Genomic DNA, 23,777 nt, shown 5'->3' on the forward strand with positions numbered 1-23,777 from the left:
ATTTATTCATTCCTTCACTCTTAAATGCCAGCATCTTTCATTTATTCAGCCCTATGCCAGACCCATGCCAGGCTCTGGGGAAGCCAAAGTGCCCAGGAACTCAAGTCCAGCAGAGGAACCAGACAGGCTTTGGGTTCAACCATGTGGTGAGCATCCCTATAGAGGGGAGGACCAGTGTGCTTCCAGTGGAATGAATGACAAATTCTGTCCAGAAGGGAACATTTGAGGGGATCTTCCAATGATAAGATAGTATTCAGCATGCAGAAAAGGCAAGGGGCAGGCCATCCATAGAGATGAGGATGGGTGGAGAGGGAGAGGAAGCCACCAAGTACTCAGTCTAAGTGTTGAGCCTCTTTCTGACTTCAAAGAGAGCCAGGAAGGGCTGGGAAGATCCCTGGGGCTCAAGTGTGACTCCTTCCACCCTCCATGGCTTATCCTGCCTTGGGATTCTGTCCAGCCAGGCTGCAATCTATTGATCAGCCCAAAGATGCCTGGAGATCCAGGAGAGCTGGGCAAGGTAGACTCTGTGTGTGTGTGTGTGTGTGTGTGTGTGTGTGTGTGTGTGTGATTTCACAGCACCCTCTCAGAGCAGAGCAGCCCCCTTCCTACTGCTTACAGCCCCGTTCACCTGTGCCACGGTGCCCACCTCCCTCGTGCTGTTGGTCAGGAGTGTTAGCACATTAGCGTGGCAGGACTAGGGGTGGGGTACAGTGTGATCAGGGACTTCAGGGAGGTGCCCCCAAAAGCCAGTTATTGGAGAGATGATTATCAGCACCCAGGATGTGATCTTATCAGTAGCCCATCAGTGTGGGGAGTGTACACATTCCTTTACAAGGGCATGAGAGGACAGTTACCACCGGGCAGCCAGCCAGACACCAAGGTCAACTGATAATTAAGGAACAGATGTGGTGATGACACCATGAGATGGAAACCCCATGGTCCTGCCCTACCCCCATCCTGGAAAGTGTGAGGCCACAGACATGACACCTGGACAAGAGTGTGTGACATCTGAGTGGGTGACATTGGAGAACTCCGGCTCAGGTTGTTGGAATCAACTGACATCAACTCTGCTGTCTGCACCAGACATTAACTTGATCAATCTTCTTTCTCTATCTTGGCTGGGAGGATGGTATGGCCCCTATCTGAATATTTTGGAGGGACTGTGGGTATTGATGGAAATCCCTTCAGAAAGCTAATGCATTTGATTTCCTTTAGTGAATGATTATGTCCATCCACTCATCTGCACCTATTTGTCTTACTTTTGGGGCGTACCACCTGGCATGTGGGATGTTAGTTCCCTGACCAAGGATCAAACCCGCAACCCCTGCAGTGGAAGAGTGTTTAACTGCTGGACCGCCAGGGAAGTCTCTTGATTTCCTTATCTTCCCACCTCACTCCTTCCTTCCCTCGGACTCAGAGAGTTCTTCGATCCTCCAGGACTGTCAGTCCATTGGTTCTGGCTCCTGTCCTTTCCCTCTCAACTTCCAAGTGTGCTTATCTTCTTCCTCACCCAGTCAGAGTCTCTTGAAAACCCTCTCCACCACCTTGATCCTCTCTGCTTTGGTCACATTCACTGGAAAAATCCCTGACCTGGTTACATCCACTCCTCTGCCTACACTTCACCTTTACTCTTGACCCCAAATGTACCTGTACAGTCAGATGACCTCATTCATCTCACCTTAAGTTTATGATCTGGGACCTCAAGCAGGCCCTCAATACTGCCCAGCAATCTTACCATCCTTCCCCGGTCCACAGTCCCTCCCCCCATCCTAGATAGTGGTTTCATAGTCCGTCCTCTCTTTTCAAGCTTATGACACATTCTTCTCAACCCTTACTCTCAGCTGAAGACTGTTTCCTATTTCACTGAGAAAATCAGAAGGAATGTCCCCTTGTGTGATCCACACCTCCATCCAAGGGAGCCTATACCCTGGGCAAAACCCACCCTGCCCTCACTGCTCAAGGAAGTGGCTCCACAAGTCTCCTGGCCTTTACTGGGTCACTTCCATCCACCTAAAGCATCTGTTTATGGTGCTTAACACAATCTTAAAAAAAAAACCACACAACTCTCAATCCCACTTGCTAGTAACTGTCCCATTTTCTGTCCCCTTTTACAAAAAAACTCGAAAGAGTGGACCATGCTCGTCTCCAATTCCTCTCCTCCCATTCTTCTTCTTCTTCATTTTAGATATTTATTTATTTGGCTGTGCTAGGTCTTAGTTGTGGCACTTGGGATATTTGATCTTTGTTGCAGCATGTGGGATCTTTAGTTGTGGTGGGTGAGGTCTACTCTCCTGACCAGAGATTGAACCCAGGCCCTCTGCATTGGGAGCGAGGAGTCTTAGCCACCGGACCACCAGGGAAGTTCCCCCCCCCCCCCATTCTTTCTTGAGGCCACTCCATTTAGGCTTTATTCCACTAAAATTGCTCTTGAAAAGGTCCACTTTGCTCTATGTTGCTCAATGCACTGGTCAGTTCTGTCCTCTTTTCTTACTTGAACCGCAGCAGTGCTGCTCACAGACGATCACCCGTCGTCTTTCTGCGCTTTGGTCACTTGGCTCCCAGGACATCTCACTCACCCGGTTTCCTTCTTCCTTTCCAGTCTCCTTTGCTGGGTCCTCTTCATCTCCTGCCCTCTTAGTGTCAGACGACCAGGGTTCCGCCTTGGATAGCTTCCCCAGCTACACCCATTTCCTAGGCTGTACTGTGGTCCCTCCCTCAGGTCCCCTACATCTCTGCTCAAATGTCACTTCTGTACGAGATCTTCCTGCCACTCTCTTTATTTATTTATTTATTTATTTAATTTTTTTTCCATTTATTTTTATTAGTTGGAGGCTAATTACTTTACATCATTACAGTAGCTTTTGTTATACATTGAAATGAATTAGCCATGGATTTACATGTATTCCCCATCCCAGTCCCCCCTCCCACCTCCCTCTCCACCCGATCCCTCTGGGTCTTCCCGGTGCACCAGGCCCGAGCACTTGTCTCATGTACCCAACCTGGGCTGGTTATCTGTTTCACCCTAGACAATATACATGTTTCAATGCTGTTCTCTTGAAACATCCCACCCTCGCCTTCTCCCAGAGTCCACAAGTCTGTTCTATACATCTGAGTCTCTTTTTCTGTTTTGCATATAGGGTTATCGTTACCATCTTTCTAAATTCCATATATATGTGTTAGTATACTGTAATGGTCTTTATCTTTCTGGCTTACTTCGCTCTGTATAATGGGCTCCAGTTTCATCCATCTCATTAGAACTGATTCAAATGAATTCTTTGTAATGGCTGAGTAATATTCCATGGTGTATATGTACCACAGCTTCCTCATCCATTTGTCTGCTGATGGGCATCTGGGTTGCTTCCATGTCCTGGCTATTATAAACAGTGCTGCGATGAACATTGGGGTGCACGTGTCTCTTTCAGATCTGGTTTCCTTGGTGTGTATGCCCAGAAGTGGGATTGCTGGGTCATATGGCAGTTCTATTTCCAGATTTTTAAGAAATCTCCACACTGTTTTCCATAGACTGCCACTCTCTTTAAATTGTGTTACTTTGCCTCTCAGGCTTTCCCTCCCTTCTCCCGCTTCATTTTTCTCTGTTGCATCCATCACTGTCCTGATATTAATTATCCCTTATCTCCCCTTCTAGAATGTAAGTTCTGCTAGGGCCCGATCTTTGTTTTATTCACTGCTGAATTGCCAGAGCCCAGAGCAGTGCCAGGCACATAGGAGGCACTCAACAAATACTTGTAGAATGGATGAAAACCTGACCAAAATGAGCTCAGCTCCTCCTCCCTGGGCATTCATACTCAGCTGTCTGATATTTAAGGGGTGTCCAGAGCAACCACAGAGATACAAAATGTGGGCACGTGGGCTTCCCTGGCGACTCAGTGGTAAAGAATCTGCCTGCTAATGCAGCACACTTAGATTTGATCCCTGGTCCAGGAAGATCCCACATGCTGCAGGGCAATTAAGCCGATGCACCACAACTATTGAACCTGTGCTCCAGAGCCCAGGAACCGCAACTGCTGGGCCCACGGGCTCCACAACAAGAGAAGCCACCTCAATGAGAAGCCCGCATATCGCAGATAGGAGTAGCCCCCAATCGCTGCTGCCGCTGCTAAGTCACTTCAGTCGTGTCCGACTCTGTGCGACCCCAAAGATGACAGCCTACCAGGCTCCTCCGTCCATGGGATTTTCCAGGCAAGAGTACTGGAGTGGGTTGCCATTTCCTTCTCCCCTACTTGCTGCAACTAGAGAAAAACTCACGCAGCAACAAAGGCCCAGCACAGCCAAAATTAAAATAAACAAAAACATAAAACTAAACTAAAATAAATATATACATAAAATAAAAACTGCTGCCTAGCTTGCCGAGGTGGGATAAGGCGGGGATGTATTAAGAGTTTGGGATTAGCAGGTATAAACTATTACATATAGAATGGAAAAACAGCAAGGTCCTAAAACATGCTGCAACTAAAGATCCCCCATGCTGCAAATATACACAGGGAACTATACCCAACATCCTGTAATAAAACCAGCCTAAGGCAGGCATTCCCCACTGTCCAGGTTTGCTGGGCAGTGCCAGCATACTGGTGCCAGCAGAGACTTCACAGGGAAGGACAAAGCTGTTCCAATAAAGTCTGCCTTCTGTGGAAGGGATTACTGAGACAGGGAAGAAAAGTGCAAGAACTTGTCAGTGGTGCTACCTGATGGCAGCTTTGACATGGGTTCTTCTTTATCTTTTAAATCTTTGTAATTCTTGGGCTTCCCTTGTGGCTCAGCTGGTAAAGAATCTGCCCGCAATGCGGGAGACCCTGGTTCAATTCCTGGGTTGGGAAGATCCCCTGGAGAAGGGGAAGGCTACCCACTCCAGTATTCTGCCTGGAGTATTCCATGGACTGTATAGTCCAAGGAGTTGAAAAGAGTCGGACATGTGAGCAACTTGCACTTCACTTCACTTGTGATTCTCACCTACCCTAATCCAATCTTTATAAAAGAGGCAGTCTAGAGAAAAAAAAAATGTATGCATATACACATAAGATGTTATGGAAAAACCCAAAAGAAATTTTTGGTCAATCCTATTTAACTGAATTACTTTGCTATACAGCAGAAATCTGGAGGAGGAAATGGCAACCCACTCTATATTCTTGCTTATAAAATCCCATGGACAGAGGAGCCTGGCGGGCTACAGTCCATGGGGTTGAAACATTCAGACATGAGTGAGTGACTGAGCATGCAGGCACAGCAGATATTAACACATCAGGAAACAACTATACTTCAATAAAATAAAATTTTAAAAACCTGCCACCTATCAAAAACGAGACCATGCAATATCTTGGAGGTAGACGTCCTAAAGTGGTTAAACTGATTTAATCATTTAGCTGATCTAACTATCCTCAATATCATTATGGTATGACTCCCTTCAGGAAAAGAACACAGCTATACCACTGGGTCACTGGTTGGCTAGGAGAGGAGGGTGGACTCTTGGGAGTGGAGGGAGGTAAATCAGAGCCCAGCTCAGGTGGCGCTTCTGGTAAAGAATCTGCCTACCAATGCAGGAGACACAAAGACTCAGATTCAATCCCTGGAGTAGGAAATGGCAACCCACTCCAGTATTGCTGCCTGGAAAAGAGAAGCCTGGCAGGCTACAGTCCATGGGGTTGCAAAGAGTCAGACATGACTGAGCATGCACACACACACAGTTCAGTCTAAAGCTGTGACCAAATCAAAGCTTCACTAGTGCAGTGAGTCATCAGGTTTCGGCCTGGGCGGGATCCCACGGGTCTGGTATAGGTCAAACTGGGTCTGACAGGGGTGCAACCTGGACTTCCATCTTCCCAGCTAGTGTCCCCTGCAGTGGGTATATGAGGGCAGAGAGGATTCTGCCCAGTAAACAATACCACCCTTAGGGTTATGGGGCTTTGCCCAAACTTGTCCTATAGCATGCTGACCGATTTTTGTATCTCATTTAGCAATCTTGTTTCAGGATTCCTCCTCTTTTTCTCCCTTGAACATATATGTGTCTCTCTTTCTTGTATCCTTCTTTAAATAGGCTTTGTCAGCTTGCTGGCTCTGTTATCTCCTTCATTAGGGAGTTAAAAAAAAAAATCTAAAGCACGTTCTTTGTTTAGTGGTATGGGAAAAATTTCTAAGTTTTTGAATACTCTACCTGTACATTCTCTGTGCATCTCTGTCTCTGTCTTCACTCTCTCATTACATCAGTAGTCAGGGGATGCCTAGGAAGGCTCCCCAGGGCTGGGCCGGGTCTGAGGGCAATGAAGCTGAGGGGTACAAGACCTGAAGGCCTGTCGGTGGCCAGAGCACAGGGACCACAGCTGGACACTCGGGTCCATGGATGAGGTAGGGGTGGAATTTATGACTCAGGACAGGAAGACCGTCAATGGCGAAGGGGAGCAGGTCTCAAGGTGGGGCCCCAGGAGACCCTGGTTGGAGGTGGGAGTGGGAATTCAAACTCCAGCAGCATTTCCAGGCCTGAAGTATGTGGGTTTGGGGCCCCTTTGGGGAGCTCTCACTCTCCCCACCCGCATGACTTGACTGACAAAGACTCATCCAAGGCCACCGGGTAGAAAGTGGCTCTTCCCGTCCCTCCCTAATCTGCCCTTTGGAGTTAGACCTGGGGCTTCCAGCCTCCCAAGGAGAGGGTGCGGCCCCCTTCCAGTCCCACCCCAGCACTTATCACAAGATCGCTGATCTTGAGGATGATAACAGCCAGATCTGGAGCCTCTTCTGGGGTGGGGGCAGCTCAGGGCCCAGGGAGGTGGAAGATGTTGGAGGATGGCCTACTTGGAGCTGGTGGCCTCCTCTCCACCCGATTCCCAGGGTCCACACACAGGAAGGGGAAGCCATGGCTCAGATTCGGTAAAATTTACTGAGGGGAGCTGGAGAGGAACAGCCAGAGGGGTTCCCCAAGGAGATGTGTTGTCTCCAGCCTTGGCTCAGCTAGGGCCTAGGGCTGACATGTGTTTCCGCTGTTGAGGGCAGGGTCAGGCTGCAGGATGACCAGTCCTGCCACCTGAGAGCTGGGTTCCTGCAGAGAGTGGGGAACCGGTTGAGTGGCGCTTGGCAAACTGGTCCTCTCACCCCACCCACAGCTGGGAGGAGCTCCTGGTACCTGGAACAGCGCCCCCTCCTGGACGGCCAGGGCTCCCTCTTGGATGGTCTTGCCCTCCTCCTGGAGGGCCTTTCCTTCCTCCTGGACGGCCTTCTCTCCTTCCAGGATGGCCCTCGCTTCCTCTTTCAGGCTTTTATACAAGGAGTCAGGCTGGAACAAAGGGTTGCGGGGGCCAGAGGCAGGTAGACGATGCCAGGCAGGATGGCCTGCCAGGGGCCTGCCCAGGAGCGGGGTTGGGAGGTGGGGAGGAGGCACCACAAAGGAGGCGGGTCCTGGGTTGAGGTCTCACCAGGTCTCGCAGCTTCTCCCCCAGAGCCAGATTGTCGGCTTGGATAGCGCTGACTGACTCCTGAAGCCTAGGGTTGAAAGGGAGACCCGCCCCCTCAGCCCCGAGACTTGTCCTAGGCAGCCCCCCACTCCCATGGCACACAGCTCTTGCATGAGCTCCTGATCTGGCATAGCCACAAGCCCAGGGTTTCACCAGGAGCCCGGTCTGGTTCTGGCAAAGCCACAGGCAGGGAGGGAATTCTTCTCCCCTTGTGACTGGCAGCAGGGGACCTAGAGGGAGATGAATCCTGCTTCTCTTCTTTAGCAAGGGGAGATCAAGCTGCTGCCTCGCATGTACTGGCCTGGGAACCCTCCAACGTAGCCTTGGGCTAGCTGCCCACCCCTCTGGTCTGCAGTGGGGGCTGTGGCAGGGTTCTGTGTGGTTTCTGTGTGGAATTCGCCTGGCCCGAGCACCTGGGCCAGCTGCAGATGAATATGCGTCGACCACTCAGATCCATGGCGGTGGGAATCTCCTGCAGCCTCGGGGAATGACTGTCACACTCCCCCCCACCCCAAGACCTCTGTCTCCAGGTGGAGTTTGGACCCTGGCATTGCCACTGATAGATAAGTGGCCATGGGACTGTGCAGACCTAAGCTCCAGAGCCTGACATCCAGAGAACTGACCACCCCCCTCCCCTTTCTCCACAGACCAAAATACCCCTCAAGTTCTTGGACAGTTAAAGATGGCGGCCCCTTGCAGGCAATGTCATAGACTGCTCGCTAATCAGGCACATGGCACATTGATGGGATAGGGCTGTGGCCCCCACTCCTCTGGGACAGGACATACAAGGCCACTGATGCTTGAGAGGGAAGGGACCTACTGGCCAGTCAGGAGGTCACCCAGAGCAGAACAGAGAGAAGGGAAGGGAGGGAGGCAAGGAAGAGGGCCCAGTGAAGGTGCCAACTCACATCAAGCCCCAGGCCCTGCACTCCATTCTGGAAAACCCTGTCACCCTCCCTGTCCCCAGCTGCTCTTGTCCGGCTCACCTCAAGCAAACATTTTGCAAATGGCTCATTTCCTTTGATGTCCGTTGCGGGCCCCAGTCTTCCTTATCCAGGAACTGGGACTCCTGGATTTCCAAGTCCCTGGGTGAGTGCACAGTGAGAATTGGACCAGAGTCTGGAGGCTGGGGTGAGCAGAGGGGGAACCCAGCCCAAGGCCCAGGCTTCTTCAGTCCTGTCTGGGCCACCCCCACACACACCCCCCAGGGCTGAGTCCTGGCCCAGGTCTGAATGTTGATGGAGAAGCACCCTCTGGCCCCTCCGCTCTCACCCTCATTCACGTTCACATGGCCTTACTCTGCAGGGTCGCTGGCAGGCTCTGTTGCGGTCAGGAGTGTAAACAGGAACGTAACGCTGGCTTCCTGCTCCTCGCCCAGCTTCTGCTCTGAAGAATCTGAAAGATTCTTTGAAAAGAAAGATGGCTTTGGCAGAAAGGGTGCCCTGGTGACTGACGTGGCATGAGGCTGGCTGGCCGCCCGAGAATTGGGGTCCTCCCACACCCGACAGTAAGAGGATGGGGCACAGTGGCTAGGGGTTCAGACCTCCCTCCAGTTAGGAGAAGAGTTTCTCCAGCCCCCCTGACCCCCTGCCCTCGGCCTCGGGAGGTCCTGTCACCTCTCTGTCCGGCTCCCCGCAGATCTGACTGTCTTCTGGCTTCTGCTCCCCAGCAGGTGGCAGCACTGGCTTCTCCTTGGGCTCCGAGGGGGCTGTTTGTCCATCCCAGGGACACTGAGGGAGATGGTAACTCAGTCGGTGAGCCACCTCCACCATCCCGCTGGTCTCCCCTTTCCAGCCTCCCCTGGTTTTCTTGGGGCGGCCTCCAGCCTTGAGAACCTCCACCACCAGCTCTGCCCTCAAAGTTAGGGTTGCCAGATTTAGTATGTAAAATATAGGACACCCAGTGAAATTTGAATTTCAGAATAAATGGTCATTTTTTCAAGCATATCTCTCAAACATCGCATAAGCCACACTCATACTTTAAAAAGTGTTTGTTTTTCGTCTGAAATTCAAATTTCACCGGGGTGTCCTGTGTTTTATCTGGCAACCCTACCAAAGCTATATGGTAACGGTATCTTGTCAACTGAATTCTTGCAAATGCAAGGTGTCCCTGGTAACTTTGCTTTGGAAACTGGGCCTAAAGAAACATCTCCAAAAGAAATAAAAATAATTCACACAGAGGTCCACAGTAGCCGACTGACAGTCAGAAGAAAAACTGAAATCTGCCTAAAGGGCCCAAATACAAGGAAAGGGAAGTAAACAATGACTTATGATTGTGGTAGAATGCAATCTGCGCTGAAGTTAATGGTCTTCAGTAAACACTGGTCCACCAAACTCTGTCCCTGAGCCAAGTGTTATGCTGGATCCTGAGACCACACAGATAGATGATTGTGACCAAGTTCTGCCCAGAAGCTCCCAGGGATGGGGGACAGGGGTGGCCTAGGCTCTCAGATGCCCGCTGGGTAGGGACATGTGCCATCAAGAAGCCTGTAAAGAAAGCCTTGACTGAGAGGGCCACTTGGCTTAGGAGCTCCAGAAAGACTCTACCAGTGGGTGCTGCTTGATCTACGAGCGAGGTGTCTTGGCCAGAGAAGGAAGAGGGGCAATCCGAAAGAGGAAGTGGCTTGGGCAGGATGATGCCAACGGACATGACATATTCAGGTGTGGGGTGCTCCCACGGAGAGCCGGGATGAGCAGCCCTGGGCTGTGACCCCCAGGGGACAAGGAGGATTTGAAGTAGGAGATAGATGGGCCCCTGGGCCAGAGACCTGGTGTTTGTCTAGTGAAATAAAACTGAAGCTTTGTCCTCAGTCAGGTGAGAATGATGCCTGATTTCCTTCCTCCATTGATATGGAGGGAATGAACTAATGATGGGGAATTTGTTGCAGCAAAAAGAAATGAGACTTTTCTGATAACTAAGAAAAATAAGGAAACAATGAACAGACTGGGGAAACAGCACAAACAGGCCTGAAATAGTTAAGCAATCTTGTATTCTTTAGTGTTACTGCTAACAAACTACTTGTAGTTGGACTTGTCCTTCACAAAGCTAAACAAGGCAAATTACTCTCTGACTCCACATGAATTACACTCTGCACCCGGCACTCTTCTCCCCCTATACTCTTTCGTAGCATTGTTCATTTCAGAAAGAAGGTCACGGGCCGATAACCAGAAAAGACCAACCCCAGTTACCATCTGCTTGATGCCAGCTGTGGCTGTTTTGAAATTAAAAAAAAAATTTCTATTTCTCTTTAAAATTTTTTACATGTTTATATTGGCTGTGCTGGGTCTTCATCGCTGCACACGGGCTTTCTCTACTTGTGGCCGCCAGGGGCTAGTCTTCGCTGCAGTGCTTGGGGCTTTCCATTGTGGTGGCTCCTCTTGTTGCGGAGCACAGGCTCTAGGCGCTTGGGCTTAGTTGCTCCGTGGCATGTGGGATCTTCCCGGACCAGGGATCAAACTTGAGTCCCCTGCATTGGTGGGTGGACTCTTAATCACTGGACCATCAGGGAAGTCCCTGTTTTGAAATCTTGCAAAAGAAGGAAAAAAAAAAAAACCGCAAGACTTTCATTAAGATATAAAACCTCTGTCTTTTCTGGGAGCACAGTTCTTGAGGTGCTGGCCTACGGTTTCCATTTTGCCTGGCAAAGAATAAAGCTACTCTTCCTTTTTTCCTCCAAACTCTGTCTCCGTATTTCTAGTCAGCATCAGTGAACCGGGAGCCAAGATTTTAGCGTCAGTGTGGGAGATCTCTGGGTGTTTGTGTAGATTGTCTGGGCCATGGCTGGGCAGATGGATGGGAGGAGGAGACCCTGGGGGCAGAGGCCCAGGGCCTTGAGGGTGAAGGAGAGTGGCATTCACGACTGCTGCCTGTGACAAGTGTCTACCCTGAGTGGTACCCTGGAAGGCGAGCATGAGACACTGTCAGGCCACAAACGCAGGCCTCACATGGTCTGCATGTGCTATGCACCAATGCACCACACAGGTTTGCCAAATAGAATACAGGATGCCTGGTTAAATATGAGTGCCAGATAAACAATAAGTTTTGTTTTAGTATGATCACGTTCCAAATATTGCAAGGGACATACTTGTACTGCAAGATTATTACTTATTGAATTTGGGACATGATTACATTGCTCAGTGGTTAAAGCATCTGCCTTCAATGCGGGAGACCTGGGTTAGATCCCTGGGTCGGGAAGATCCCCTGGAGAAGGAAATGGCAACCCACTCCAGTATTCTTGCCTGGAGAATCCCATGGACAGAGGAGACTGGTAGGCTACAGTCCACGGAGTTGCAAAGAGTTGGACATGACTGAGCGACTTCACTTTTCACTTTACGTTAAATAGAAAATTCATTGTTTGTCTAACACCCAAATTTAATCAGGAATCCTGCATATTTTTGTTAAATCTGACACCACACCCACCTATTGGTGCCCATCAGAGGAAACTGAGAGGCACGAACAGCTTCCTGGCAAGAATTAGTAACCAGGAAGGACTGGAGAAGATGATTGGAGATATAGGAGAGTATTTGAACAATAAGAAATATGGAAAGTTGTAACACGATATTGAGTCCAGGGTTACTAGCTCTTCGACTTCCCTTTGTGTCCACATCAGCCTTCAGCCTGGCTGTCTAACAGCCAACTGTACACGAGCTCTTTCCTCCAGTCCATTGAGTGCTTCCCTAGAGAATGCCTGGCATTCCCTTGGTGCCCCACCAGGGTCCTACTGGCCAAGCGTAAGAGGTGGTTAATTCAGATTTAGATAGAAGACAGCTCCGAGCTGAAGACCCATAGACCCATATTGGAGTCTCGCTTTGCAGTTCAAAGACGAGGCAGTTCCAAGCACTCAGGTTCAGTTTCCTAGCCTATAAAATGGGTATCAGTTCAGTCGCTCAGTCATGTCCAACTCTGCGACCCCATGGACTACAGCATGCCAGGCTTCCCTATCCATCACCAACTCCCAGAACCTACTCAGACTCATGTCCATTGCATCAGTGATGCCATCCAACCATCTCATCATCTCATACTCCATCATCCCCTTCTCCTCCCGCCTTCAATCTTTCCCAGCATCAGGGTCTTTTTCAATGAGTCAGTTCTTAGCATCAGGTGGCCAAAGTACTGGAGTTTCAGCTTCAACATCAGTCCTTCCAAAGAATATTCAAGACTGATCTCCTTTAGGATGGACTGGTTGGATCTCCTTGCAGTCCAAGGTATTCTCAAGAGTCCTCTCCAACACCACAGTTCAAAAGCCTCAATTCTTCGGCGCTCAGCTTTCTTTATGATCCAACTCTCACATCCATACATGACTACTAGAAAAACCATAGCTCTGACTAGCAGAGACAAAATAATGTCTCTGCTTTTTAATACGCTGTCTAGCTTGGTCATAGTTTTTCTTCCAAGGAGCATCTTTTAATTTCATGGCTGCAGTCACCATCTGCAGTGATTTTGGAGCCCAAGAAAATAAAGTCTCTCACTGTTTCCATTGTTTCCCCACCTATTTGCCATGAAGTGATGGGACCAGATGCCATGATCTTAGTTTTATGAATGTTGTTTTAAGCCAACTTTTTCACACTCCTCTTTCACTTTCACCAAGAGGCTCTTTAGTTCTTCTTCACTTTCTGCCATAAGGGTGGTGTCATCTGCATATCTGAGGTTATTGATATTTCTCCCAGCAATCTTGATTCCAGATGGTGCTTCAGCCAGCCCAGCATTTCACGTGATGTACTCTGCATCTAAGTTAAATAAGCAGGGTGACAATATACAGCCTTGAAGTACTCCTTTCCCAGTCTGGAACCAGTCTGTTGTTCCACACTCGGTTCTAACTGTTTCTTCTTGACCTGCATACAGGTTTCTCAGGAGGCAGGTCAGGTGGTCTGATATTCCCATCTCTTTCAGAATTTTCCAGTTGTTTTGATCCACACAGTCAAAGGCTTTGGCACAGTCAATAAAGCAAAAGTAGATGTTTTTCTGGAACTCTCTTGCTTTTGTGGTGATCCAGAGGATGTTGGCAATTTGTTTTCTGGTTCCTCTGCCTTTTCTAAATTCAGCTTGAACATCAGTTCACAGTTCACATACTGTTGAAGCCTGGCTTGGAGAATTTTGAGCATTACTTTGCTAGCATGTGAGATAAGTACAATTGTGCGGTAGTTTGAGCAGTCTTTGGCATTGCCTTTCTTTGGGAATGAAAAGAAAACTGACTTTTTCCAGTCCTGTGGCCACTGCTGAGTTTTCCAAATCTGTTGGCATATTGAGTCCAGCATTTTCAGAGCATCATCTTTTAGGATTTGAAATAGCTCAACTGGAATTCCACTCCACAAATATTTACCAAGCCTTGATTTTGTACCAGGCCCTGCCCTGAATGTGGAGAATACAAAAAGGAATTCCCTCCTTTGGGGAGTCTGTTATGGACCTCATATAAGGACGCCAGTGGTCAGTTATTACATATTCTACCAGGAGCTTTGCATGTGACCATCAACCTAGACAACCAGTTGACCAAAGCAACTCTGTCATAGAGGTGGGATCAGCTCCACTTTTCATAAGAGGAAAGCAAGACTCAAAGAGGTTAAGTAACTTGGTTATGGTCTTAGAAGAGACAAAAGTGGGGCTCAGACCCAGGGCTTTCTCAGTTCCAGTCTGATGGAACTTCATTAAAGCCTGAAGAGGTGGCAGGTTGCAGGGGCTCAGGGCTCAGGATGAGGAGGTGGGGGGTGGGGGTGGGGGTGCGGTGCTGGATTTGGAGCTGTCCTGTGCAAGAGAGCAAAGTCTAACATCCAGGGCCATGGGGATCAGTGTGAACCCTGTGGTCGGGTCCAGGATTCGTACTGGGGGAAGCTGAGGGCTCGTGTTTGCCTCAGGCCACCCAGGTGCCACTGCTTCTGACTCACCCTGCCCCTTTCCTCCAGGGTGCTCGAAGCTCTTCAGGAGTGTGTGAGCAGCCATGGGCCAGGCTGGAGGGAAAGCATCACCCCTCTTCATCCTTCATGTGCCTGGATGCTGGGAGGACACAGCTAAATACTGATTCTGCCTTCACCCTCGGAGCTCAGACTATCATATAAGTGTGTATGCCCAACAGACAGACTGTGAGCTTAACGGTGCTGCACGTGGTCTGGGGAGTTAGAAAGGTGGACGTGGTCAGGTCTACCTGTAAATAACTATTGTTCACTGAGAACTTATCATGTACTAAACACTTTACTCGTATCATTTCCTCTCATTCTCACCAAAATGCCGAGGTGGTGACAGGTATCCCCCACTTTCCCAAAGTTCACTTTTTGCCACCTGCGTTTACTTAAAGACCTGACCTTAGCACCTGTTCTTGCTAACCGAAAGAAATTTTTAGTTTTAGGAAACTGGAGAAAATTCTCATTTTTAGGAAAAATGTTAAGAAGCAAAAACAGCGTTCAGCGTTGGTTTTGCAGGGAGCAGTTATGGAGGCTGCTCGAACCCCAAGCAGCCAGGATAGCCCTGCCGGCTCCTTAACCAGAAACTGCATCTGCCACTGCAGCACCGTGAGCATCCACGCTTCACCTCGATTTATGCTATGCCTCTGTGAGCAAGCTGTTGTGTCCTAAGGTAACCGCTTCTTCACTTTACAGCACTTTGGTTTCCAAAAGGTTTCACAGGAATGCTCTATTTTCAGGTATCTGGGAAACCTATAGTTGTTGTTGTTGTTGTTTAATGTTTACTTATTTATATTGGCTGTTTTGGGTCTTTGTTGCTTCATGGGCTATTCTCTAGTTGCAGTGAGTGGGGGCTACTCTCCAGTTGTGGTGCACAAGCTTCTCATTGTGGTAGCTTCTCTTGTCGTGGAGCACAGGCTCTAGGGCCCGTCGGCTAAGTAGTTGTGACCCAGAGGCTTAGTTGCCCGGGGCGCATGGGATCTTCCTTGGTCAGGGACTGGACCCTTGGGACAGGTGGGTAGGAAAGACTGAGCAGATGTGACACTTGAGCCAAAGCCACACCTAATCAAGGCAGAACTCAGCAGGTGAGGACCTTGCAGCAGCTCAGGGCCTGCACTGGCTCTCTGGACCCTAGACCGGAGACCTGGCCAGCAGCCTCACCCTGAAGTCCTCACGAGTCCCACCAAGCAGTCTGGACCAGCAGGGCTCTGCCAGGACCACGTGAGGGCCCCACCAGGACCCAACTGGGGTGCTCTGCGATCTCCACACTGGAACACAGAGGTCCGGGGCTGCCACGGGACCTGTGAGGCCTTCACCTCACTGAATCCTCAACGATCCTTCCCTCTCCTCCTGGTCCTCAGTCCAGGTCCTCATGCACAGTCTGACTGGCTGACTCAGGTCAGATGCGATGTTCTGGTCGCTGGGATCAGGGCAAGCGTCTGGCCCCTTCATGTTCAAGGAGAAAAGCAGGTCTTGCTGTTGGACCATTTGTAGGGGTTGACACTCTGGGCAGCCCAAACCTGATAACTTCCATTACACGATTACACGGACAATGGAAAGTCATCAAAGGGTGTTTTTCTTATGGCCGCTTTTATTTTTGGAGGGGTTGTGCTGGGTCTTTGTTGCTGCACGCAGGCTTTCTCAAGTTACGGTGAGCAGGGGCTGCTCTTCATTGTGGGCTTCTCATCGCGGGGCCTTCTCTTTTGCAGAGCACAGGCTCTAAGCGCATGGATTCAGCAGCTGCACCGGGTTCGGTAGTTGCACCTGCGCTGTGTTGTAGCTCACAGGCTCTAGAGCACAGGCTAGGCAGCTGTGACACATGGGCTTAGTGGCTTTGCAGCACATGGGATATTCCTGGACCAAAGATCAAACTCGTGTACTTACAGGTATGATAGAATATACAAAAATGTATATATTACATTTTATCCATTTATCCGTCGATGGATATTTGTGCCATTTCCAACTTTTGGCAATTGTGAATAATGTTCCTAATAACATGGGTGTGCAAATATCTTGAGACCCTGCTTTCACTTCTTTTGGATATTGTACCCAGAAATGAATTGTATCAATATACATTTTTGTTATATACAATAGGTACGATGGAATATTATCCAGCCTTCAAAAGGAATTGATTCTGACACATGCTTTAACATGGATGAACCTTGAAAACAAGCTAAGTGAAATGAGACATAAAGGAATGTCCCTGGTGATTCAGTGGTTAAGAATCCACCTTCCAATGCAAGATCGCATGTGCCACAGGGAACCTAAGCCGGAGTGGCACAATGAAGACCCAGTGCAGCCAAAATAAAAATAAACAAAATTTTAAAAACTTTAAGAAAGAAGTGAGACACAAAACAGCAAACATTCTCTGGCTCCTTATGGACAGAAGGTAGGAAGGTGGGTGCCAGAAGCTGGGGCAATAGGGAATAGGGACTTACTGTCTAACAGGGACAGAGTTTGACTTTGGGAGGATGAAAAGGTTCTAGAGATGAGTGATGGTGATGGCTGCACAGCATTGTGAGTGTGTTTAATGCTACCAAACTGTACACTTAAGATGCTTAAAATGGTAAATTTTGTTATGTACTTTGCCACAATAAATTAAAAAAAAAAAAAAAAAACACCACTCTGGACTTGCCTGATGGTACAGTGGACAGAAATCCATGTGATACACAGGGCTGTTGTTAAGGATTGAGTCAGATAATGCGTGGGATTACTGTATCAGAGGGTTTTAAGCAGGAGAGAAACAGCATCATTGTTTCTTAGAAAACTCATTCTAAGGAGATCTACCAGGAGGCCAGGGCAAATGTCCAGGGGCCACAGAGGTGGGATGGAGGGATGTTGAGGAGGTTTTGGCTGATGGAATGGGGTGAAGGAGAGGGTAGAACTACAGATGACCCCAAGTTCCTGGCTGTGTGACTGGGTCAGCGGGTGGTGTTGATAATAACATGAAAAGCACAGAAAAAGGCACACTGGTGGATGAGCTGAATTTGAGATGACTTCTGAGTTGAGATACTGTTTTAGAAGACAGTTCTAGATTCTGGTTTGAGCTCAGTGGAGAAGTATGGTTTGGAGATAAAGACTAGTAAATCTTGAGATTTTCCTGGTAGTCCAGTGGTTAAGAATCCACCTTCCAATGAGGGGATGCAGGTTTGACCCCTGGTCAGATCCCACATGCCACTGTGCAACTAAACCCACACACCACAACTAGAGAGCCTGTGCACTGCAACTAAAGAAGCCTGCTCAAGAAGTCTTGAGCAAGGAGGTGGTGTGTTTATTCTAAAAACTAGGAGGCAAGGGCAAGAGTAGAAAGGATGAGGGAAGGGAGAGTGGGTGTGCCACCTGCATAAAGATGCACGTACGTCCCTGGGCCTCCTCTGGCCTGGTGGGAGAATTCCTGGGAATCACAGCTTTGACTAGCTCCCCAGGGCGTTCTGCGCCCACTGCTGTCGAGCACCCAGGCTGCGCCAGTGAGGAACTGGCTCCTTCACAGGAGTCTGTCCACAAGAGCTGGACTCAGGGAGGGGTGGAGGGGTGGTGCCCAGGTGCTAAGAGTAAAGCTCTTAGCAGCCTCACCCCAGAACAACTTCTTTCCTCCTGGGACACGAGGGTATGGGGCTCCCCTTCTTGAAGGAGTGACTGGACAGAAAACACAGACCTGGGGGTGGGAGTGATCTACCACAGGGCTACTGGAGGACAGGCTGGCAGTCCCCCTTAAAAACGGACAACCACCCCAAAGAAAGCATGGTTTCCTGGGTCCCACACCCTCAGCTCTGCCTTCGACCCAGCAAAAGAAAAGAGTCTATGAACAGACAGAAACTTTGTTTTAATTTTAAAAAGAAGTCCCAGTTTTCTCTTAAACTCTATTCTTAGTTTTTCAGGGACAGAGAGAATTCTGTAGTAATGACATCAACTCAACATCATCTGGTGACTTCCGGCTCTCAGGACAAAGACATTTTCCAGGAGTTGTCCTGCCAGTCAGCGAGGACAACTCTCCAGGTATGGTCCAGTTCAGGGGTGTCTGGGTTTACCCTGGCAAAGGGGCTTGCGTGACAAAGCATGAAGCACTGGACAGGTAGCCTAGGGCTCCTAGGCCTTGCAGAGCTTAATTGGTACCTACCAGGCCTGTGCCATTTAAAGGACCCTAACCAAGCAAACACTCATCTTCCCCAATGTTCTCTGCTATCCACTAGCTCCTCCACATTCCTCCCAGCTTCTATTTCCATGAATCCATAATCATCAAAAGGTACAATGGACTGGGCTACAGCGGAAGCTGTGGTTGGGCAGCCTTTGAAAGCTCACCTTTTACCAATATTGAGAAAAGAGAAACAAGGGTTGGGGCATGCAGATCACCAGAGACAATCAGATGACCCCTTTCGCCCCCCAGTCCAACTCCTAGTACCGACCTCAGGCAGGGTCCTCGTGTGAGAGCACCCTAAGGAAGCTGAAAGTTAAAGCTGCTATCAACCTGGCCCCTTTCTGGCACGTGAGAAAAGCTTCCTAGAACTTTACAAACACTAAGGTCACAGGACCATACAACCCCAAAGCTTTTCTTCTAGAGCTGAGCAGACTGTGCACTTCGTAAAAACAGGTGTGAGTAACGAGAGGGCGCCTTCAGCCACGGGCCGCTTCCCGGCACTCTGCAGGCACCGACCCAGAATCCCTGAGCCTCAGGCTCTACGCTGTCTCAGACACCTTCTTCACCTCAAGCAGCCATTGCTCCATTAGCCTGCATTTAACCCAACATCTCAGCAGGAACACACAGAACTATAAAATACAGCTTCCTTGTAGTAGACATTACCGTCTGAGACCCAATCAAGGCCTCCCTCTCTCCTACAAAAAAGACTCCATAGGCCGAGGGTCCAGATTCTTCCTCACAGATAGGACTTCTCCAATCCACGGGTTCAGTGCTCCCGGACCATCTACAGAATCTAAGAGGAAACCCAAGCTTCGCTACCTAGATGGGCTCGCGGAGGGGAACCAAGCCCCAGCAGAGGTGACTCAGTAGAGAAAGGCTGAGGCTGGCTGTGGCCCCCGCATCTGTCTCCGGTGGGCTGGTGCAGAACAGTGGCACTTCCCCACAGGAACAGAGAAGTGCCCTCTCTCTCCCTGACCCCCAGTCCTTTAACCTCCTCTGGCTGGGCCAGTGATTCCTGCTCCCTAGTCTGTGGCCTGGCTGGAGAGTGGCTGGGATACTCTGGGAGGCGGGGGGCGAGGATGATAGGTCACTGACTACAGACGGGACACCAATGTGATGCTGAACCAGGCAGGTCCCATTTCCTGAAGCTTGGATGGCTGCCGCCGCTGCACCATCCCCCAGAAGACAGGCCTCACATGCAGCAACAGCACATGCGTGGGGAACAAGACCACGGAGGGGACCCCAAGCGTCTTTTCCACAGGGAGAGGGAACTATGTACAGCGGGAGGAGGGCAGAATCTGGCCAGGGACACCCCCACTTCATCTCATTCAACCAGGAGATCAAAGCGCTCAGCAGCTTCAAACTCGGCATTCATGGCCGCGGCCCACTCATCCAGTTCCGATTTCTGGGGGAAGAGAAATGGGGGGCAGGTGAGTGGCGAAGGGGGCATGTCAGCTGTGCATCTCCACCCATATTCTGCAGGCACTGCCTTTCCACCACAACAGCCAGGGCTGAGCCCCGGCCCTGCCTGTGACCTGATGTGTCTCCCCGTGTGTCTGACATGGTAGCAGAGGAAGACCCCTGCCCCTCACTCACCAAAATCTCCGGCGCCTTCTTCTTCTTTCGTTTCTCTTTCACAACCAGAGGGGAGATTCCAGGGAGAGTCGTGTCTGGGGCCCAGGGCTTCACAGGGACCCTGGGGACCTCAGCCAACTTTGAATCCACCACAGGCGAGACTCCAGCCAAGTCTTCAGCTGCCAGCAGCCCCTCAAAGCCAAAGCAGGACCGGCGGCCTGGGGTGGAGGTGGACGCAGAGCCCAGAGTCTCCAGGCGGCTATATGAGCGCCTGACCTTCTTTGACATTTCCAAGTCTCTGGTGTCCAAGTCTCCTTTCCAGGAGTTGGACTCAGCATTCACAGAGCACAGCACAGGAGTGGAGGGGGCGGTGACAGGGACACTGCAGGTCTGGAAGAGGTCCTCCTTAGTAAGCTTCTTGCTAGGAGGGTTGTTTTCTTTCTCCAATAAGGAAGCAATCTGCAGCAGGACAGAAGAGAGAATGCCTCCCAGTTATTTAACTGTGTTACTGACTTCAAGAAAGGCCCAAGGAGATATAGGGTGAAAAGAAAGACCCACAGGACCTAAAATGACCATCCAGTCAATAAGTCCTCATTGGTCACCTGCCAGGCACTGGGAAGACAGCAGGGAAGAAAACAGAGAAGACCCGTTTCCACGGAGCTTCCATTCTAGTGGGGAAAACAGACCACAGGGGGAATCATGTCATATGTTCAAGGCATTAAGCACTTCAGGAAAAAAAACAGAACAGGATGGAGTGTATATGAGGTGAGCTAGAATATTACGTAGGTGTAGGTCAATGTAGGTCTCACCGAGATAGAGGTAGCACTTGATGGAAGCAAAGGAGTCAGTCATCCAGAGGAGAACTGTCCCAGGTAGAGAACAGAAAGTACAAAGTCCTGAGGTGAAACTGCCAGTCAGGGTCAAGGAACAAGAAAGGCAGTGAGGGTGAAGTGAGAGGGAGTGAGCCAAGAAACTGATGATGGGATTCAAGAGGTAACGTGGGTGTTATAGGGCGTGTTTCGCAGGCCACTATAAGGGGAGGCCCAGAGAGCCATGGCAAGGTTGTAAACAGGAAAGCACTTAATCTGACATATGTATTAAGACATTCACACACTGGTTTCTCATAACTCCAGTCTCAGCTCTAGTGCTGCTTTCTCAGAGAGGCCGTCCCTTACCAAGGAACTGAGACCAGCCCCTCCTTACCTCTGCCTGTCACTCTGTCACAGTGACCCCCTTCCTGGCCATTGGGATCACTACCTGATTTTGACTGTTTGCTGGTTGGCTGAGATCTCAACTAGAATGTGCATGTCACAGGTGAGCAGGTGTCGTCATCTGTCTGGTTGACCTGGCCTATGCCCAGTATCTTCAGCAGAGCCCTGCCTGGAGTAGGTGTTCAATACATAGAGGCTCAATTGACTTTCACAAAACTTGACACTGAGCTTGTTGATAACTAAGGTGAGAAACAGGACAAATTTAGTGACCCTTGTGGTTTAATAGAATTACATTAGTTATCATGAGAGACATTTCCTGGCTACAGGCCCTGGGGAATCTATCCCATCAATCTTAGTAAAAGGGATGCTGAACAAAACGAGGGTCACCCAGACTACCATTTTGTCAGTCCCCACGGCCATCCAAGTCCTTGTACATTTTTTTGGTCCAATATCTCATGAATCTATCATTCAACCAAAAAGAATGGCCACCATAAGGGAGACAGAAGACTGTCCTCAAGACAACAAATATACAAAGTACTCTTGGCTATTCATAACGCCTATCGGGAAGGATTCAGGGAGGAGGTATCCTCTGAGCTGAGTCCTGTGTGATGGGGCTCTCCAGCAGTAGTCCAGCAACACTCTGCCTTTACCTTACTTCATGCTCCCAATGTCTCACTTTAGGACTCCTTTGATGTCCTCCTACTTGGTCTTGGGAGTCCCAGAAGGCTTTCTCCAACCCATTCTCCAACTAGACCCAAGAAGGATCTTTCTAAAACACCCAAGGCTGCCTCAGTCACTATCTTGCGACTCTCCAAAGCTGCCCACAGAACGAAGGACGAAGTCCGAGTTCATCAGGATCTGCTCTGGCTGAACACACTCCTTCTCCTGACAAGGTCTACTGCAGACACACCCAAAGTGCTGTTCCTGAAACCTTGTGCTTTTCCTTGTGGACTCCAGGTGTCTACAAACACAGCTTCCTTTCCCTGGAACAATGCTAACTTGTCTTCAAAGACTCAGTTCAAACACCTTTGTGAAACATTCCCTGAGCTACCTGGTCTGGGTTAGATACCTTTATAGCATCTACTACTTTCTTTATTACAGTCCTCAGCATACTATGTTATCACTTGTTTTTCTCCCCAGTTGACTACAAGCCTTGGAAGCTACTCAAAGGCAGGTAACATTTCTCATTCATTATATCTTCAGGTGCAGATCTGTTAATGAGACACCTTTAACAATAACTTCTGCTAAAACAGTTCAAGACATTATAGGTTACTGAGAAAAAGAGGCTAGAAAGAAGAAAGAGTAGTAACACCCAGCTCAACTTTAAAAGGAAAATGGTAGAGAATACCAGGGCACTAAACGCACCAAGTGTGCAGGAAGTAAGCAAGCCTGACAACATATGTAGGTGTCCAAAGGCAAATTGTTTCAAAATACAGCAAAAACAACTCCCTGGGCAGACATGAGTGAGTGAGTGAAAGTCACTCAGTTGTGTTCAACTCTTTGTGACACCATGGACTATACAGTCCATGGAATTCTTCAGGCCAGAATACTGGAGTGGGTAGCCTTTCCCTTCTCCAGGGGATCTTCCCAACCCAGGAATCAAAGCCAGGTCTCCTGCATTGCAGGCGGATTCTTTACCAGTGGAGCCACAAGACACGAGCAGCCATTATATTCCGCCCCAGCTCTAGAGTGTATGTCCTGGATTCCCCTTAACTAAGAAAATGAAAATGAACTTACCCGGGGGCTTCTTCGAGGAGTGTTAACGGATGGGATCTGTGGAGACGAACTGATCACACAGCTGACTTCCAATCCTGGCTCCCCACCTACAACCCCTCTCTCAGCCCTCACCTCTACGGTATGCGCCACGATCTTCTTCAAGACGATGGGCTTTCTGACTGCAGCCTCCTGAGGCGCCTGGAGAAGAGCAGTAAACATGAGGTCTACATTAGCCCAGGGGATTCCGGGGCAGGAGGAACCTGAGGCTCACCTTAGGCCAGATTTCCGGGAGGGTGTTTGGAAGATCAGAGCCTGATTTCCGCTGGGACCTCCGCAGAGACCGAGTGGGAGTTGGGGCGCTGGGTCCTGCAATCAGAAAAATTTAGGAGATAGGGGAGGACTCTAGCCCTCAGAGTCTAGACAACAGGTTCTGAAGAAAGCGAGAAAAGGTTCCCAAACAGGCCCTTTGGGGGCGCCTTCCGGGCCAGGAGACGGGGGGCGAGGGCGTTCCTCACCGAACTGCGTCCCTCAAACGGCTCAACCTCACCTCCCCCACGCGCCCCCTCCGCTCACCGGGGCACTGGGCGGCCCCTCCGGACCGGGTTCGTCTCTCGGACATGTCTAGCTTTGGTCTCTATCCCCTCTGCCACAGGTGCCGCCGCCAGAGCTCGCGCCAACCCGAAAGGAAAGCGTTCGAATTACCCGCCTCGCCCGGGAGGAAGCGGAAGTGACGTAGGGGGAGGGCCCCAAGCTCCGATCACTCCTTTTTCCACCCGCCTCCACGTCTAGCGTC

General features: G+C 49.7%; 1 protein-coding gene across 6 annotated transcripts; it reads right to left on the bottom strand.

Annotated features, from left to right (window-relative positions):
* Positions 1-6,867: 6,867 nt before the first annotated feature.
* On the bottom strand, positions 6,868-23,725 carry CDCA5 (cell division cycle associated 5). 6 transcript variants are annotated; one of them, XM_020916328.2, is made up of 10 exons: positions 23,558-23,725; positions 23,256-23,350; positions 23,117-23,182; positions 23,006-23,041; positions 20,079-20,516; positions 9,074-9,187; positions 8,756-8,862; positions 8,444-8,542; positions 7,419-7,485; positions 6,868-7,279 (listed from the first exon to the last, which is right to left on the bottom strand). In XM_020916328.2, exons 1-10 carry the CDS (start codon positions 23,601-23,603, stop codon positions 6,965-6,967), a joined length of 1,383 nt encoding a protein of 460 aa, XP_020771987.2. In that variant the 5' UTR covers positions 23,604-23,725; the 3' UTR covers positions 6,868-6,964. The 6 variants fall into 6 exon arrangements, with proteins under 6 accessions (XP_020771987.2, XP_020771988.2, XP_020771986.2 ...); XM_020916329.2 differs by having other exon boundaries at positions 6,868-7,045; positions 7,130-7,279; positions 23,006-23,182; positions 23,558-23,722; XM_020916327.2 differs by having other exon boundaries at positions 23,006-23,182; positions 23,558-23,724.
* Positions 23,726-23,777: the final 52 nt, after the last annotated feature.

Source organism: Odocoileus virginianus, chromosome 28 (assembly GCF_023699985.2).
Source record: "Odocoileus virginianus isolate 20LAN1187 ecotype Illinois chromosome 28, Ovbor_1.2, whole genome shotgun sequence".
Classification (NCBI taxonomy): Eukaryota; Metazoa; Chordata; class Mammalia; order Artiodactyla; family Cervidae; genus Odocoileus; species Odocoileus virginianus.